We start from the raw sequence: 16,403 nt of genomic DNA on the forward strand, positions 1-16,403 counted from the left end.
TTTTTTGAAATGGTCCCTCCCAGCTCCGTTATAGTAAGTGTCAATGCACTGATCTACCTAGTCTGGGGAGCGCTGAACTAAAGAGCTGAAACGGGGGGAGCAGCGTGGGCAGCAGGTATAAGAGGCCAGGGGAGGCTAAGCCTCCCCAAACAGCCGGCCTGCGGTCTCATCTGTGCTCCACGCCGAGGCCCTGCCCTCACTCCGCCTCTTCCCATCACTGCTCCGCCCGCATGGGGGCCTCGGGGAGGGGGTGAAGAGGTACGCGCGAGCAGTGAGCGACTGGTGGACGGGCAGGCAGGCGGGGGGGGAAGGGCCAAGTGGGGGCAGGCCTCGGGGCAGGGCCACAGTCCAGGCACACCCAGCCTCCCCAAATGGAGGAGTCACGCACCGCCCATGGGGAGCAGAGGTGGCTCCCCCCGTGATATGATCACCGCTCTTAGGGGAACCCAAAGCTCCTGTCTGAAAGGCTGGGGTAGCAGTGGAGAGAAGGGGGTGGGATGGGCATAGAGAAAGGTGGGTTGTTCTTTTTCCAGGACATCACTCAAAGGAATGCCAAAGGACAGAGCCTGCCCCTGCCCATCATGGCCAGTCATCCATAGGTGGAGTTCTTCTCTCATCTTTTTCTGCTTACATTGCTAATAAGCGCACAGAAATAGCTTCCAAGGGAAGAAAAAAATGCCTCCCTTAGCATGCTTTGCCAAAAATGCTTCTAACGTGCTCTGCAAAGCTGCATGTTTGAGGGGCTTTTGCAATTGGAGAGAGAAGCCTGTCAGAGGAATTTCTCTGAAATCGTTTGTGAGGTTCTTCTCCATGCCCATGTTCTGATCACTCTGCTCCCAGGTGGCGACAGGGAAAGGAGCCAAACTGCTTTCTTCTGTCGTAGAAATGTCTTCCCTCTCCGGTTAGCTAGAAGTCAGGCTGCCCAAAAACTGCCCTGGAAAGATACATGTGAAATACACTCCCCGAGGGGCCTGATCCATCCTTGTGCCATTATTCACATCTGTGCAGGGGGCGAGGTTCAAACACTGACAAATCAGGATAGTAGCGTTCAACGCTCACTCTGTGCCAAGGTGTAGCTGACTCCGTGGGGCGTGGGACGGGAGAATCCAGACCCCCAGCTGAGCTGTGGCTTCCTCTTGCTCCATGCTGTTAGACGTGGCCATGTCCTTTGTCCCCGTAAGACTCATTGGGGTTTTTCTCTATTGTAGGTCCTATCCGGAAGCATGAGGCGAATCCCAGGTGCTCTTTACCAGCAAGACCTGCCCAGTAACCAGGATAGATGTGGGAGCAGGGTACCACTGCCTATTTAACCAAGCCTCATCCTAGCCGCCTAACAACGAGAGACCATGCTCGTGAAGGAAGGATCTAATCCCACAGATGTAAGGGAAACAATAGCCTTCTAGCCCTGCCCCTCGGTATCATGACAGGAGAGACCCAGTTTGTTTATGCCGTCAGTGATACTGAGTCCAGCTCCAAAGATCAAGACAAAGACTTTGCCTTAGAACATTTCAGTGGGAAAGGGGGGGGGGAGTTTAACGGCAGCTCCCTGGACACCTCGGAGCTGTGTTTGCACAACGGGACCGAGAGCGGGTCCCACTTCCCCAGCGTCAAGGACAAAGAGCCCCACAGCCAACGGGAAGCTGTGATCAGGCCGCAGCAAGCAGGCAAGATCGACTTCAAGTCCCTTCACAACAAGCCCAAGTTTTCCAGCGATGGCCCGTGGGGCAGCGTCAAGGGGAGCCCACAGTCTCCCACGGGGAAGAGCCGAGTGCGGGATAAGAGCAGGCGCGCTGGGAAAGGGGAGCGCAGTCACCACCAGCTCTACAGGCTCACCATTAGCAACTCTCGGTCCAACCCCACCATTGGCATCGCCTACCCCCAGCAGAAGGTCACCCCGCCCAAGAAGCCAGAAGTCAGCCGAGGACCCAGCTCAGGAAGCTACCGATTCCACGTGCCCAGCATCCCCGAGAGGGAGGCAGAGCTCGAGCAAGAGGACCTGAGCTTCAACCAGTGCTTCCCGGAGGTCTCCTCCAGCCTTACCTCCGGCAACTATACCTCACACACGCCAGCCGCCACACGCCAGAACCACAGCGGGAAAGGACAGCCATCGGCTGGCCTCCCCCACAAAAGCCCTGGCACTAACGGGCAGTTACACTATTTAGAGTTCCAGGCAAATGGGAATAAGTCTTGGCCTTCACCGGACAAAAGCTTCCTGGGTGCTAGCTATGGTATCTCTGCTCAGAAACCATGCCCCTTCCCTGAAAGTGGCAAAGCCAGCACGCACTGTCTGGGCTCCTTGCCATTCCAATACCCCTTCCAGCCGCTGCATGACGTAGCAAAGGATCCTTTCCGTAATGACACTACCAGCCAAGATTATATGGATGTTTCACTGGCAACTAACCAGGTGATTCATGGTGCTTTCGGCTTTCATTCTTCCTCCAGGGACTGGCAAGAGGAGGCTCTGAGCAACGGCTCCTACGAAACCGTAGCCCCAGAGGGAAGGACATATGGCCTGTCTTCTCAGCCAGCTCCGTTCCTACGTTCGCCGGCCCCAGGGGTCCAGCAGCAGTCCCCTCTGCCTTGCTACAAAGGAAGGAATGAGCATTCCGGTGAGCTCAATGGTGCTCTCTCTTCTTCTGGTGCTATCGACCAAACTCCAAGCACTTTCCAAGAAAACCAATCCGTTTTCCCACCTAGTTTACATGCGACTAGTATGCCAAAGCCAGTGAGTAAGGGGCAGCCTTCACTGAAAGACAATGGACCTAGTCAAAGGATGCTGACCCAAGGTAGCTCTCTTCGAAGGAATATGCCACAGAACTCTCTACCCCAAGTGCACTTTCAGAACAAAGTTTATTGCGGTTCCCCGGCGAGCGGCGTAAGCCCAGGATCGGTGCCTTTTGAGAAAACCATGCCCAGTACACCTCAAGCCCACCCCCGGCTCTTGCAAGCCTGGGATGGAGCCCATAAGGCGTTCTCTCCCGCGGACCAGACTTCAGCACCTTATTCAAACCCTCTTGGAAGTCAGTTCTCATTCGAGTGCCAGTCCAGCCCTGAGCAGAGGCAGCACGTGCAGAAAAACTCCAGGATGCCTTGGCAGCAAATCCACCTCACCTCCGCAGTGCCCAGCCAGAACAGGATAGAGCTATCCAGGCAGCTCACCAGCCAGAAGTTCCCATTCCCCCTGGGCACCTCACAATGGAAAGGGGGCAGCAGTCTGCAGAAAGGCACCCCTAGGTATCACAGCCAAAAGCTCCTGGCAGGGGAGGGTCTCGTGGTGCAAAGGAGGGACCCCACCCGGCAGAGCTGTGGCTCAGCGAACGCTTTCTCCTTTGAAGGTGGGAAGGACACCGGGTCTCCCGCATGCGACTCCAGGAGCAAACCCCTCTTCTTCGGCATAAACCAAACAGTGCCGCCAGCCAGCTCCAGGAGCCCTCCCAATCCACCGTTGGCTCTGCCGCCGTCGGCCTTGGTGACGGCTTCACCGGGTGAGTCTCCGCTCCCGTCGCCTGTCCCCAACCCCACCTGCAACAGCACGTGTTCTTCTCTCTCGCCTATGTCCAGCAGCCCAGTCACCCACAGCTTCGAAGACAGCCAGCTGCCTGCCACACTTACCCCGGCACCCCTCTTTCCCCATCCCTGCCACCCCTCGGACATCCTGAACTCCAGCTCACTCCACTACCACCCGCCAGACTCCATCAAGCCCTTCCACTTCCCCCTGGACGCCCCAAAGGACGAGCACCTTCTCAAATGCCTCCCGGAGACCCAGTTCCACAAGCCAGATGTCGACATGGGCAAGGGCTGCCTGGATGCCTTCGAGGGGGAGCCGCCTCCCCCACCTTACTCCTCCCATCACCTGCTGGCGAACTCGCTGAGCAGCGCAAGCCTGGACCAGCTGGACGTGCTGCTGACCTGCAAACAGTGTGACCAGAACTACAGCAACCTTTCCTCCTTCCTGGAGCACCGCCAGTTCTGTGGCTCGCACGCAGCTTTCCAGGGAGAGATGAGAGATGCTCCCAGGGGGGCTGAGGCCAGGAAGCAGCTCCCCCCAGAGTCCACGAAACACTCCCAAGCCAGGCCAGGGCCGTCGCTTTCTCCCGACACCCATTCGCACCTGCTTGCGATAAACAAGCCTGTCAGTTTCCTGTTAGATGGGGAAGGCAGAGGGGAGGCAAAGGAGGACCCACTGAAAGGCCATATATTTAATGGGCTAACCACAAATTCCTTGCCACTTACTGCTTCCGACTTAGGAATCGATGATGCCAAGCTGGACAGTCTGATCACGGAAGCACTGAATGGGCTGGAGTATCAGTCCGATAACCCCGAGATTGACAGTAGCTTCATAGATGTGTTTGCTGATGAGGAACTCACGTCGGTGAAGGGCACAGGCAACGGGGTGCCGCACAAGGTGAAGGATGGCCCAGCCTCGGCGAACAAACTGAAGCACGCGGAGAAGGACGAGAAGCCAACGAGTCAGTCAAAAGCCGTCTGTTACTACGAAGAGGATCATCCCAGCGGAGAGCAGGCTCAGAGCAGAGTGTCGGGGACGCAGCATGTTCCTAAGAGGAGACTGGCAGGCAAGTTCACAGACCGGGAGAACAAGAGGCTGGAGAAATCCAGCATCATGGAGCTGGCACAGAGCAAGGCTGCAAATCGGGTGATGACTGATAAAGCACAGCCTGACAAGAATACCAAGCTGAAGGCGGGGAGGAAGGGTGATGGCGGCTCTCTTACTCCAGGGACTATAACCAAACCTGACTCTGATAAAAACCAGCCCAGAAGCCTTAGTGAAGATGCTTATCTGAAGAGCGAAATCAGGCCCAGTGGTACCACCCAAGGCCCTGCCAGTAAGAACCCCAAGCTGCTGCGGTACTCGATGAAGGATGTGAAAAAGCGGAAGCCAAGGAGCGGCACGTGGAGTAAGGAGCTCATTCATAAAATCGTGCAGCAGAAAAACAAGCTGCACAAGCTGCATGCGAAGAGCGAGAAGAACGCGCCAGGCTCCAGAGCCGCCGAGAGGCGGCTGCCAGCAGCCCAGGACAGTAAATTCGGCGAGTACGAGTACATTTCGGATTCCGATGCTGAAGGGGTGGCGAATGCCACGCTGCACGGCAGAAAGAAGCCGGGGTCAGCGTTGAATGGGAGGGCCAAGCACAGCTTCAGCAGGAGGTGCTCAGGGAGAGGTGAGAGGGCCAAAGAGAGAGAGCCAGCCTGGCCCTACAGCCAGAAGAGAGGAGGTCAGGAGCACAGGCGGGCCCCAAGCAATGAAGCAATAAAGAAAGATGGCGTTGCAGCCAGAATCCGAAGGCGAAGCAGCCGATCGTCCACCGGCAGCAATCACAGCACTAGCCTGTCCAGTGAAACCAGCGCTAGCCCCCCAAGCACTGAAAGGGCCGACTCCGACAATGAGAAGGAAAGTGTCCAGAACAGAGGATACCCAGAGAATTCTGAGCACATCACACGACTTCCAAGGAACCCGCTGAGCCTTCTTGACAAAGAGTCTCTAAAGATGAGCAATAAAACCAAAGCGAGCTTTTCCAGAGGGACAAGGAGGTTTGGGTCAGCCAAATTTTTGCTGACTGGCTCCACGACACATCACAGCGATAGGTCACACATTTCTCCAGCAGGTTATAGGAACAAGGAAAGCTCACCAGAAAGCAAAGAAAAAGAACATCACAGCAAAGACACCTTCAACAAGAGTCCCGTCAGACTTTACTGTAAGGAGGACGCAGAAGAGCAGAAAGGAGCCATTAGCCATGCAGCTGAGATAGCGAGACCTATGCCAGACGCTCGAGATTCCACTGATTTGACAATGACCAGTCAAAGGCATCCGTTTGCTGCTTATAATGAGGACACCCTCGCTTACCATACAGAAGAGTTAATTCCTCCCTCTCACATTGGTACTGATGCCAGCCCTGGACATGTGAGTGCTACCTATTCGCCTGCTGGACTCAAGTACTTAAAGGAACATGGACTTTGCGATGACCAGAAAGATTATGCTGCTCCAGTCGGCTGTTACAATGGGGATCCTGTTGGAATGATGCTAGCCATCAAAGGACCCGATACCTATGTGAGCACTGACGACACACTTTACGACCACAAAGACCTGTCCAGTCGCTACGATCCTCACCTTTTCTCAAAGCCCCCAGCCGTGGGGGCCTCGCACATTGACGATATGTACTTATGCCAGGGTGACATTAGCACCAGTTCATTTGAGCAGAAGCACTCTGATTTCACCCCCTTTGCATCAGAAAATCATCAGACCAAAGTGTCTTCCCCTCTTAGCTTTGACTCCTCTTCAATGTTCGGGGAACTTCCTGGAGCTGAGTTTGATAATCCATTATACGACAGCGTCGCCACAAGTAAGGACACTTTTGTCCCATTTGGATGCAATCCACCCAGCAAAGCCATGCCGTTTGAGCAGCAGTATCCTCCGTTTCTTCAAGAGAAGGACTGGGATCTAATGGAGGAAGTGTCTCCAATTTTGTCAGAAGACATTGGTCAGTTTCATACCCTTTCGGTGGAAAAGCCATTAGCTAAGAAATTCCCAGATGAGGGAGCCATAGCACCCAATCAAATGTCTTTACCTTTGTCAGACAGGATTGGAGATTATAATGTAGCTTTTATTAACAATATATCAGATGATGAACTGGAGATCAAGCGATTAGTTACAGAACTGGAAAGTCAGCTGCAAACCAGCAAATTAAACAGTGAGGCATCCAACGTCCATCAGAAATCTGAGCAACACATCAGCACACAGCTGAGAAAAGCAACTGACCAGTTTTCGCCTATACACATGGATCAAGAGACAGGGAATGAAAAGAGTTTGTTCTTGACAGATGCTCTTGGGAATACAAACCTTCTTCCCACAAAAGTCTGCGTGGGCCAAAGTTTAGTGAATGAGAAGCCTACAGTTCCCAACATCGATGGCAACTATAAGAACCACCAGGATTCTTGGCCCTGCCCAGCGGAGTTTAATTCTTTAGAATCAAACATGTGTACACCAGCTGCTGAAGATTCAATCTCTATAGATCATTTCTGTTCCAAAGAGGCCTGCGATCAGTTCCCAGAAGCTCTGAAGGATGCTGAAACTTCCAAGGAAAGTGACTCCAGAGAGATGGAGAATGAACCTACCCAGGTTATCCCTGATTCATGCATGCCAGACAAATTAGAGGCTCCAATCTACACAAACCATATGATAAAAAGCCCTGCCATTGTTACTGATTCCTTGTTCCCTAAAACTCTAGAGGCAGCTGAACTAAATAAACATGATATTTTTCCGTCCCTGCCAAGTAAACACGGAGCTGAGGGGTTTTCCGAGCCAGGGAAAATGGATAAAACCTTTGATGATCCTCCAGAGCTGGAATCTTTCAGCAGCCACGTTCCAAATCTGAAATGTGAATTTGGGTTTCGGGAAGATCGGGTCCCCACCTTGGATCTCGCTTTGTCTTCTCATGCCAAAAATGACATGGACTCAGAAGAAAGACCTTTAGACAAAGCCGAGTCACCGAAAGTGCTAAAATGCTCAGTGCACTTCGAAGGTGATGACAATGAACCTGTTTTATTGGAAGAGACTGAAGAAAGTAAGGATCCTGCAGTCTACCAAACCCCAGGGCCCTTTCACAAGGCTAGCAACCGGAAAGCTTTATTATTCGATATACTGAGTGTGTCCAAAGAGACTGGTTGTGGTACAGAAAAGGTGCTAGCCTCCCAAGAAACTACCGCAAACCCATTACAGCAGCTCCAAATGTTTGTTGCCCGGACAGTCAAGAATAATGAAGAAGAGCTGATGGTGCCATGCTTCCCAGTACTGCTCTCTGCCAACCACCAACCTTCAAATGCCAATCTCCAGTCTGAGCAGGAAGAGGAAGGCCTGGGCAGCTTGGAAGGTGAGAATTCAGCATGTCATCATGCGTCTATAGAGGGGAACGAGCCCATGGGAGGAGAGGCAGAGAGCATGGCTACCACATCAGTAGCACCTGGAGTTTTTCCAGAGGCAGGTGAACAGCTGGAATCGTTCAACGAAACAGACACCTACACTGCAGAGCAATCCACATTTGCGAACCACAAGCTGCACAATAATGTAACAGAGCTGCAGCACTTAGCAGATGAATGTTCAGAGCCGAGTGACGTTAATATCTGTGCAGATGGTGTATCGCAAGAGCATAATAACCTCTCACCATGCGGCAGTGCAATGGTAACCCCATTGCTAGGGCAGGTAAAGAAAGCTGATCAGATTGTGGAGGAGCAGGAGCAAGATAAAAACAAAGCAACCTTGGCATTTAAAAACCACAGAGAATCCTATTTAAGCCATAGTTTGTTTGAGAAAGAAACATTAGGCAATGCACTGACAGAGACACTAAAAGTAAACACTGTTGAATGTAATGCTTGGTCTGATAGAGCTAGTCATCGTATGCAGTTGTCATGCACCGTAAAAAACAAACGCATAGGGTCAACCAACAACCACGTAGGACATGAGACACAGCTTCCTTGCAGTGTGTCTTTGGGTCCTGCTAGCTCTTTGAATCCTTCTGAAGATCTTCACCAGGAATATAATTTGTTGCATGAAACTAACATCTATTCAGTAAATGCTCAGCTTCCTGAAGACGGCAGTGGAAAGAAAAAGCAGGCCCTTGATGCTTGTCGCTCTAAAGAGGACTCTCTGGCCAGTTTGCCTTTACAGACTAGCTTTTCTCGCCACAAATATTTGCAGAACAGTAATAATGAAAATGTAGAGTTCTCTGACTTCAGTGTGCAGCTCTCGGAAGAGGATAGATACACTGCCCCTGTGCTTAACACAGAGACTCAGTCAAGTTCATTTACTGTAAAAAGGTTCAACTCTGATTTGGAGAAAAATCTAGTTTGCTGTCCCACACAAAATCCTTTAGAGCAAGGAAAATGGAAAGACACACATGTCTTTCCACCCACTCTTCCGCAATGCAACAACACTGCTCCCACACCTTTGGATGCTATTGGAAACATTCGTCAATGTCTTGCCGAAGACATTCTAAATAATTTTGGGCAGTCTGAAAAAGAAGGACCAGCAAAACCTCATGTTCCACAATGCCCCGGCGAGTTGGCAGTTTCTGCTTTGGAGATGGAAAGCCCCCAGAAATTGCAAATGAACGACTGTATTCTTCCCTGCGTGCCACCTCTGGATCAAAAAGACACTGATGATGGGCCGCCAGAAAGCACTTGTGCTGAGCCATTATGCCCTCTTTATAAAGGAAGGAAGACATGCACCACCACAGACATGATTATTAATTCTCAGTCAATGCCTCTGCAGAGCATCCATGCTTGTCAGCCCACACCAGAAACCAAAGATTACTCAACGCAGCCCACTAATCTTTCACCAGTTGGAGAAAGAGACGGAGAGGTAAAGTTAAATCAAGAAGAGGAGCATAAAAAGTGCCATTATAACGGAAATAAACATCAAAAGGAGCCAGAGTCCTCATGCAATAGCTTTGTCATTCAACAGATCCCAACAGTTGTAAATATTGCCTTTGGAAGGACAGCAGATTCTGGCCCTGTTGATCAAAAGGGCCACCAGTTTACAGATGTGCCGGAGACAAGACCTAGTGACCCCTCCAAAAATGCGGCTAATAGAGAAAATAATTCAAAAGGAGATGACTTGGAAAGCCATGGGGCTGAGAGTCCTGGAGGAGGCAGCAGTTGTACGGTAAATAACATGGAGCAAGAAGAGGAGAGTGGCATGTTTAAAAATATCCCAAATGCATCCAGAAACGGGCACCTGAAAGAAAAGAAACAAAATGGCCTCCAAGTCACTTGTGATATTTGTTCAGCATCTTTTAGATCCAAACCAGGGCTGACCAGGCACAAAGCTGTAAAGCATCGGACGAAAAACGACGGCACGTTGCTGCCAAGCAAAACTTCAAAGTTCAGTTTGAATCTGCTGGAGAAAACATCTAAAATGTCCAAGAAAGTCTCTCGGAAAAGCATAAAGACCACTGCCAAAGAGAGAATGAATAACACCCAAATGCCAACCAGCGCCGTTGGACACGTCTCCAAGAAAACCTGTGTGGGTCAAGAGAAGGAGCCCAATGCACAAATGCAAGAAGTAGTTAGTCGGGTGCTCAGTGACCTCAGTGTCATATCGCTTGAAGTGTGCCATGAACGTCATCACACAGATATTCTGAGTAAAGAAACAAAGACAAAATCGCATAGCTCAGAGACAGGGGGATTGGATGAATCAGTGACAGAAAAGCCCTGTCCTAGAAAGCAACCAGATAAACAGGGAAAAGGTAGAAGAAGCCAAAGCAAAGATCCTGGGGGGTTAAGTAGAAATTTAGAGAAGAAACTAAGTAGAAAAGCAAGAAGAAGGAAAGTAAAGATGTTTCCCAATGAAAGTGAAGTCAATGAATTGTCTGACCTGGAGAAGAATGCTATTGATGGTCCTTCCAATGTTGTTTCCAGTAGAATCAACTCCAGTCTGTTAAATGTGATTGAAGACCTGGCTGAGCCAAGCAGCTGCATCTCAGCAGAGGAACAAGACAGGCCATGCTCACCCCAGCAGTCTCACACAGCAAAACAGTCACCTTGCATAATTAAGCATTCCGATGAAGTGGGTGATTGGGTAGTCTCTTCCAAGGAGACAGGCAGACAGGAATCACTAAAGGTCCCTGTGAGCTGTCAAAAGCAGATGGAAGATCCAAGTCAAGGAGAAAAGGCACAGGCCAAAGGGAAATGGGCAAGTGGGTTCATGAAGCAAGTGGAGAAGGGGTTGAGCAAGGTATGCAAAGAACAGCAGGATGATGGTGGTGGCACAAATGTGAAGGAATGTGAGAATTCCTTGGGAAAGAGCCATCCTGGGAATCATAGTAGTGCCTTCAGGCATCCCTTGAGTCCTGCCAGAGCAGATCTGTCTTTAGAAACCTGTGAATCTGAAACGGCCAACAAGGATCCCACTAAAGGCATGTTGGAAAATGCTTCTGATGACAGCCCTTGTTCTGCAGAGTCAAAGCCCTGGGGAAAGGGAGAGTTGCTACAGAGCAAGGAGTCCTGCACTGGTGATGCAACTGAGCCGGACCTGCAGGGTTTATTTGATGATGACATCACATTCTCACAGCTGTTTCCAAGGGACAACCAGTTCACCCGGAGGAAGTGCACACGCGTGTACGGGAAACGAACCAAGAAACCCAAACCTGTCACTGATGCAAATGTCGGGCCAGTGGGTACCATAGACTTCTTTCCCATCCGGCTGGCTTCAGACCTCAGTGAAACCAGCTCTTTCTGTGTCACCAGGGACGATCCTTGTGAATATGAAACCATCTCCATTGACGATGCCTTGATGCTAAACATGTGTCACAGCAGTAAGCCAAAGGGGTGTGATGCCAGCTCCACCGCTTCCACAAATATTGCACTGCAGCCAGATTATGAGAGAAACAGCCAAAGGAAGGAGGTCATTGACCTGGAGGATGATAACATGTTAACCTTCCTATGCCAAAACAACCAGATGGAAAACATTCCGAACTTGAACATTTGGGAAAGTCTTGAAAAGGGGGCAGAAAATGTTCCTGCTGATGAAATACTGTTCAAGTCCCCTATGGAGCTTGCAAATGAACATTCAATAGCAGAAACTAGTCCAGAACCCCCAGAGCTGGAAGAGGAACCCCTCAACAGTAAGATAAATGAGGACCAAGGCTCACCTGAGTTTCATACGATTGACATTGAGATGTTGAATGCGAAGTTCAAGATGCAGGACATGTGCTTTTTTAGCCCTTGCAAAGATAATCCTGGCCATTTGGATGAAAGCATGGTGAGTTTCAAGCAGAAGCCAAGCCAGCATAGCAAACACAGCAAAAATAAGCTAGAAGATGGGAAACCAGGCAAAAATCGCAATGATATGAACATCAAGACTAAGGATAAACAATACAAATGCAAAGTGTGTTTCCAGTGGTTTCTCACCTTAGGGGAGCTGGACTTTCACAAACTCACCCATAACCCTTCCCCTCCACCTACCTGCTATATGTGTGTCCAGCGCAAATTCAGCTCAAGGGAGCAATTGAGGGACCATTTAAAAGAGAAGCATGCAAAAAACAAAGCTGGCCTGTGGGCCTGTGGAATGTGCCTGAAGGAGATTTCCGATGTCTGGATGTACAATGAGCATCTCAGAGAGCATGCCACGCAGTTCGCTCGGAAAGGTCAGGCTCAGAAATCAGCGATGGGTCTGCCCACCTGCTTCAGCGAGGCCAATGCTGCAGTCACTCACTTCCTGCACACCATCATGTATCGGAAACCAAACAAGTCATCCAAGCTGGTGGATTCTACCAGCAAACACCTTGCCAGCAAAGAGAACAAGAGCCCAAAAGAGCCACCCCAAGACCAAGAGGCAAAGGTAACTAAAGATGCCTTGGAAGGCAGTATCAGAATTAAACCAGCTTCCTCCGCCTCCAGCTCTTCCAAAGGGTCTGCCAGTCCATCTCCAGACAATACGCCAAAAGGTGAAAGCAGTCAAAAAGCTGTCCCCATGCATCCGGACTGCAAGGATCCTTCCAGAGATTGCCATCACTGTGGAAAACAATTTCCCAAGCCCTTCAAGCTCCAGCGCCACTTAGTGGTGCACAGCTTACAGAAGATTTACTTGTGCCACAAATGCCCGATGTTCTACCCGGAAACCAAAGAGCTTCGAAGCCACCTGAGTCAAGATCATGGGATAGCAGAGGAACCAGAGATCAAGCACACCACGCTGTATGCGTGTGAGCTCTGCGCGGACGTCATGCACGTCATCAAAAAGTCATTCATATGCAGCATGTGCAACTACACCTTCTCTAAGAAAGAACAGTATGACAGGCATATGGAGAAGCACCTGGCAGGAAGCAACAAGACTTTCAAATTCAGAGGGGTCATGAGGCCCGGCATCTCCTCCAAGGGCGGCAATGAGAAAATCAAAGAGGAAAACTGTCCAAGGGAGGACACGCCACCACGCAAGAAAAGGAAGATCACACACCGTGGCAACTTGGATCCATGCAACTCACCTGTGCACCTTGACCATAGTAATGACCTACAGCTAGCTGATGTGCCTTCACCACCTCCCAGTGAGTCCTGCCCTGCAACAGGCGGTGGTCGTGGAGCAACTGTGCCCCAAACCTCTGTGAAAACGGAAGACCTCGTGGGTGACTTCTCAGACCTCCTGGCTAAAATGGAAAAATCTCAGTTCGATACCCTCCCGCCGCCCCCTTGCCTGTCTCCCTCTCTGCCCCAGGCGGTCGTGGGTGATCCAGAGCTCAGTTACACCACGACATTTTCCATCGAAGAACTAGACAAAGGAGCCTTTGATGGGAAGCCTCTTCCTTTCCTGGACTCTTCTGAATTTCGTATGGACCTTGCTAGTTTAGCTCATAACCAGGCAACGGATGGAAAGCTATCTCCACCTCATCTCACTGAGAAACATGGGCATGCAGATGGCCAAGAAAAGCCAAACCTGGGCAATCAAAGAGAACCTGCGGTGGGGCTATTGGACAGTCCCAGTTCACGAGAAGAGCCTGTCGACGAGATCCCTTGCCTCAAACTAGCTAAGAAAATCCCAGAAATTCCTGCACCAAAAGTAGAAGCTCCACAGGCCAAGGACACTCATAAAACGTTGTGGAGCAGCCTGAATGTAGATGATGTAGCCCCTAGGGAAATTGCATCCAAGCCCAATTATTCAGAGTCCACCTACCCCTCTCTGCCTCTGAAGGACAAGACAGCATCACCTGTTCTAAACAGGGCTGCCAAAGATTCAGCCCCTCCGAAGAAAACCACAGGCACTCAAGTGAACGGCGAAGCTGCCTCCGCTGCAACAGGTACTCTGGGCAGCACAGAGGAGATCCAGAAACCCTGCTCCCTAAAAGACAAAGCCATGCCTGAGATAGGTGTCTGTGCCAAAGACAGCAACGCCAGTGCCGGTGTCAGAGAAATAGGATGCAATCAAAACAAACCCTTAAGTCAACTCAAAGCTGAAGGAGTGGCCAACCCTGTGAAACACAGCCACTCGGATCCAGGTAAATCCTTGGACAAGCCAGCTCTGAACGGGCCTGGAAAGCTGCACCCAAAGAAGCGAAAAGAGCACAAGTCTTCGAGTCACAAAGGCAGCTCGGCCTCCAGGGAGAACATTGAGGGACATGGGAAGAAGAAGAAAGCCCGAACACCAGGCCCGGGGAGGAATGACGGGGCTGGAGAGCTCAAAAGAGCCGAATGGACTAACAACGAGGCTTCTGCCCTTTCCCCCGGGAAGAGGGAAACGCACTGCAACAAACTGATCCCCAGGCCCAGAATGTCAGGAGTTGGCAACCAGCTGAAAAAGATGGCACTGGACACCTACAATCAGAAGAAGGTGACGAACCGTCATTCCAATGGAGACCTGAAACGTAAGAAGGACATCCTGGGGAAAACCTTTCACCATCTTCTCGCCAAAGGCCCCGCCACGTCCCTACACAGCTCTTTAAACAGGCACAGAGCTGTCCAAGGTGCTAAACCTGCTGACTCTCACAATTACAGGACAGCCGAATCCCAGAACAATCTCCTAAGCCAACTGTTTGGACAGAAATTAACGAGCTTTAAAATTCCTTTAAGAAGAGATACTTCAGAGTAATTTATGAAAGTGACTTATGGTGATCCTCAGCTGCTTTCATGGGGTTTGCAAGGGAAAAATTATCAAAGCATTAAATTCGTTTGTGTAGCGTGATTTTTCTGTCTAGTTTAAATGAACTTGCACTGCAGCCCCTGTGAAATAGTTTGCTTTGTGTCTACTAATCTACTTTAATTCACCTGATTTATCATGCAAATGCTAGAACTTTGATGTTGCTGATGATTTTCATGAACTGAAATTGTAATCGCTTTGGGCAGACTGAATCGTCAAGAGCAATTGCTTTATTGCAGAAGTGCTGAGGTTATAAGGATACTTGCAAATCTCAGACCCTTTTGAGACTGCTTCTGTGTTATCTTTGTACAAAGTACTTGAAGAGATGAACTTCATTCCATGGACGTCTTATTCAGAAGGTGCAGTACACTGTAGAAAGCAATTTTTTTAAAGATTTTGCACAAATAATCCTGTACAATTCACTCAATTGGGAACTGGCCTACGACACGATAAATTTAAAAAAAAATTAAATTAAGAATCAAATGCCACCTTTTTTGACAGCCATTCCTAAGAATTTGTTTCTCCATTGCCAAGAAAATAATGAACTAGCTTGCTTGCTGCGTGGGCCTATTAGAGTGTTTCAAACTTTGGTGCCATTATTTGACCACTGTAGATTATGTAAATGCATGAAAAATGAGAATAACGCTAGCGAACTGCACCCTGACATTTGTGACAAACTTTTTTTGTTCCACAGATAAAACTGTCCCAAGTTACCAGACCAGAATAGTACTGTCCAAGTGACCGTAATGGTATAACTTCTAAACTATCTTACTGTATTGACTTAGTAGCTATATAGGTATCAGCTTTTTACTATGCAGTTACTGGTGCTATTTTTATTTTGTAATGTGAATACAGACTTCCTTGATTTAAAAATAAAAGGGAACAGATAGGAAGTAGCAGTGACCTGTAAAAGAAATCAAAGCAGGAAAATAAAACGTTTTATAACATCCTGTATGCTGGTACTCCGTAGTGTTAAAAAGGTTATGTCATGTTATTGAGCAGGTATACAACTGAACTTTGAACCAGAAAGAAATCTCAGGTGCAAATGAGGACATGGAAGATACTTAAATACTATTGAAATACTCCCAAGTCAAGGAGGTGAAGTAATGCACTGATGTGATATGAACAAATAGAGTACTTTGCGTCTGTCCTGCAAAAAAAAAATGTTTTTAGTTTTAAAAGGGGAAAAAGTGGCTTTTTCCTGTTAATATGTATCTTTACTGTCCTTTGTATTGTATAAAAACTATTGTAGGTAATTTACCTTGGGTGCAATGTGTTATGTCAAAAGTTTTTATTTTGATATTTTGTCAGAGAGGAAAGAGAGAGCAAGAAATGCCTTTTTATTATGTCGTATGTGTCCTATTAAAGTGCCTCTTTAATATTGTTAAATAAAGTATGAGATGAAAATATGGGGTGGTACTGTAAAATCATACCTAATTAATCCTTTCAAATATATTCCAATATTTTCACAGAAACTCCCAGACTCTGTGGAATTTGTCAGATGTTTTTCTTTCTTTGGTCTTCTTCCCCGCACTGCATACGCACACCCACGCCCCAGTTTTGCTGGGAGTTTGAAGCCAGGGACTGTTTATTACTCTGTGTGTGCACGCACGTCCATGCACATGTACGGGTAGGGGTACACACACACTAGGCTCTGGTGTGGTCTTATAACCACTACAATAATAATAAAGAATAACTTGCTAGCTTAGGTGACTTCTATCCATCGAAGGTACTTAGATGGCCCCATTACCACAGTAACTGTCCTCAC

At 49.1% G+C, this 16,403-nt stretch overlaps 1 protein-coding gene across 1 annotated transcript; it reads left to right on the forward strand.

The window, feature by feature from the left end:
• Positions 1 to 1,420: 1,420 nt before the first annotated feature.
• ZNF469 (zinc finger protein 469) lies at positions 1,421 to 16,059 on the forward strand (the record flags this gene model as incomplete). Its single annotated transcript, XM_084644691.1, has 1 exon — positions 1,421 to 16,059. The coding sequence occupies one exon, from the start codon at positions 1,421 to 1,423 to the stop codon at positions 14,585 to 14,587; it is 13,167 nt and encodes a 4,388-aa protein (XP_084500817.1). The 3' UTR covers positions 14,588 to 16,059.
• Between the last annotated feature and the right edge of the window lie 344 nt (positions 16,060 to 16,403).

Source organism: Lepidochelys olivacea (assembly GCF_965140295.1).
Source record: "Lepidochelys olivacea isolate rLepOli2 genome assembly, chromosome: 12".
Lineage (NCBI taxonomy): Eukaryota > Metazoa > Chordata > Testudines > Cheloniidae > Lepidochelys > Lepidochelys olivacea.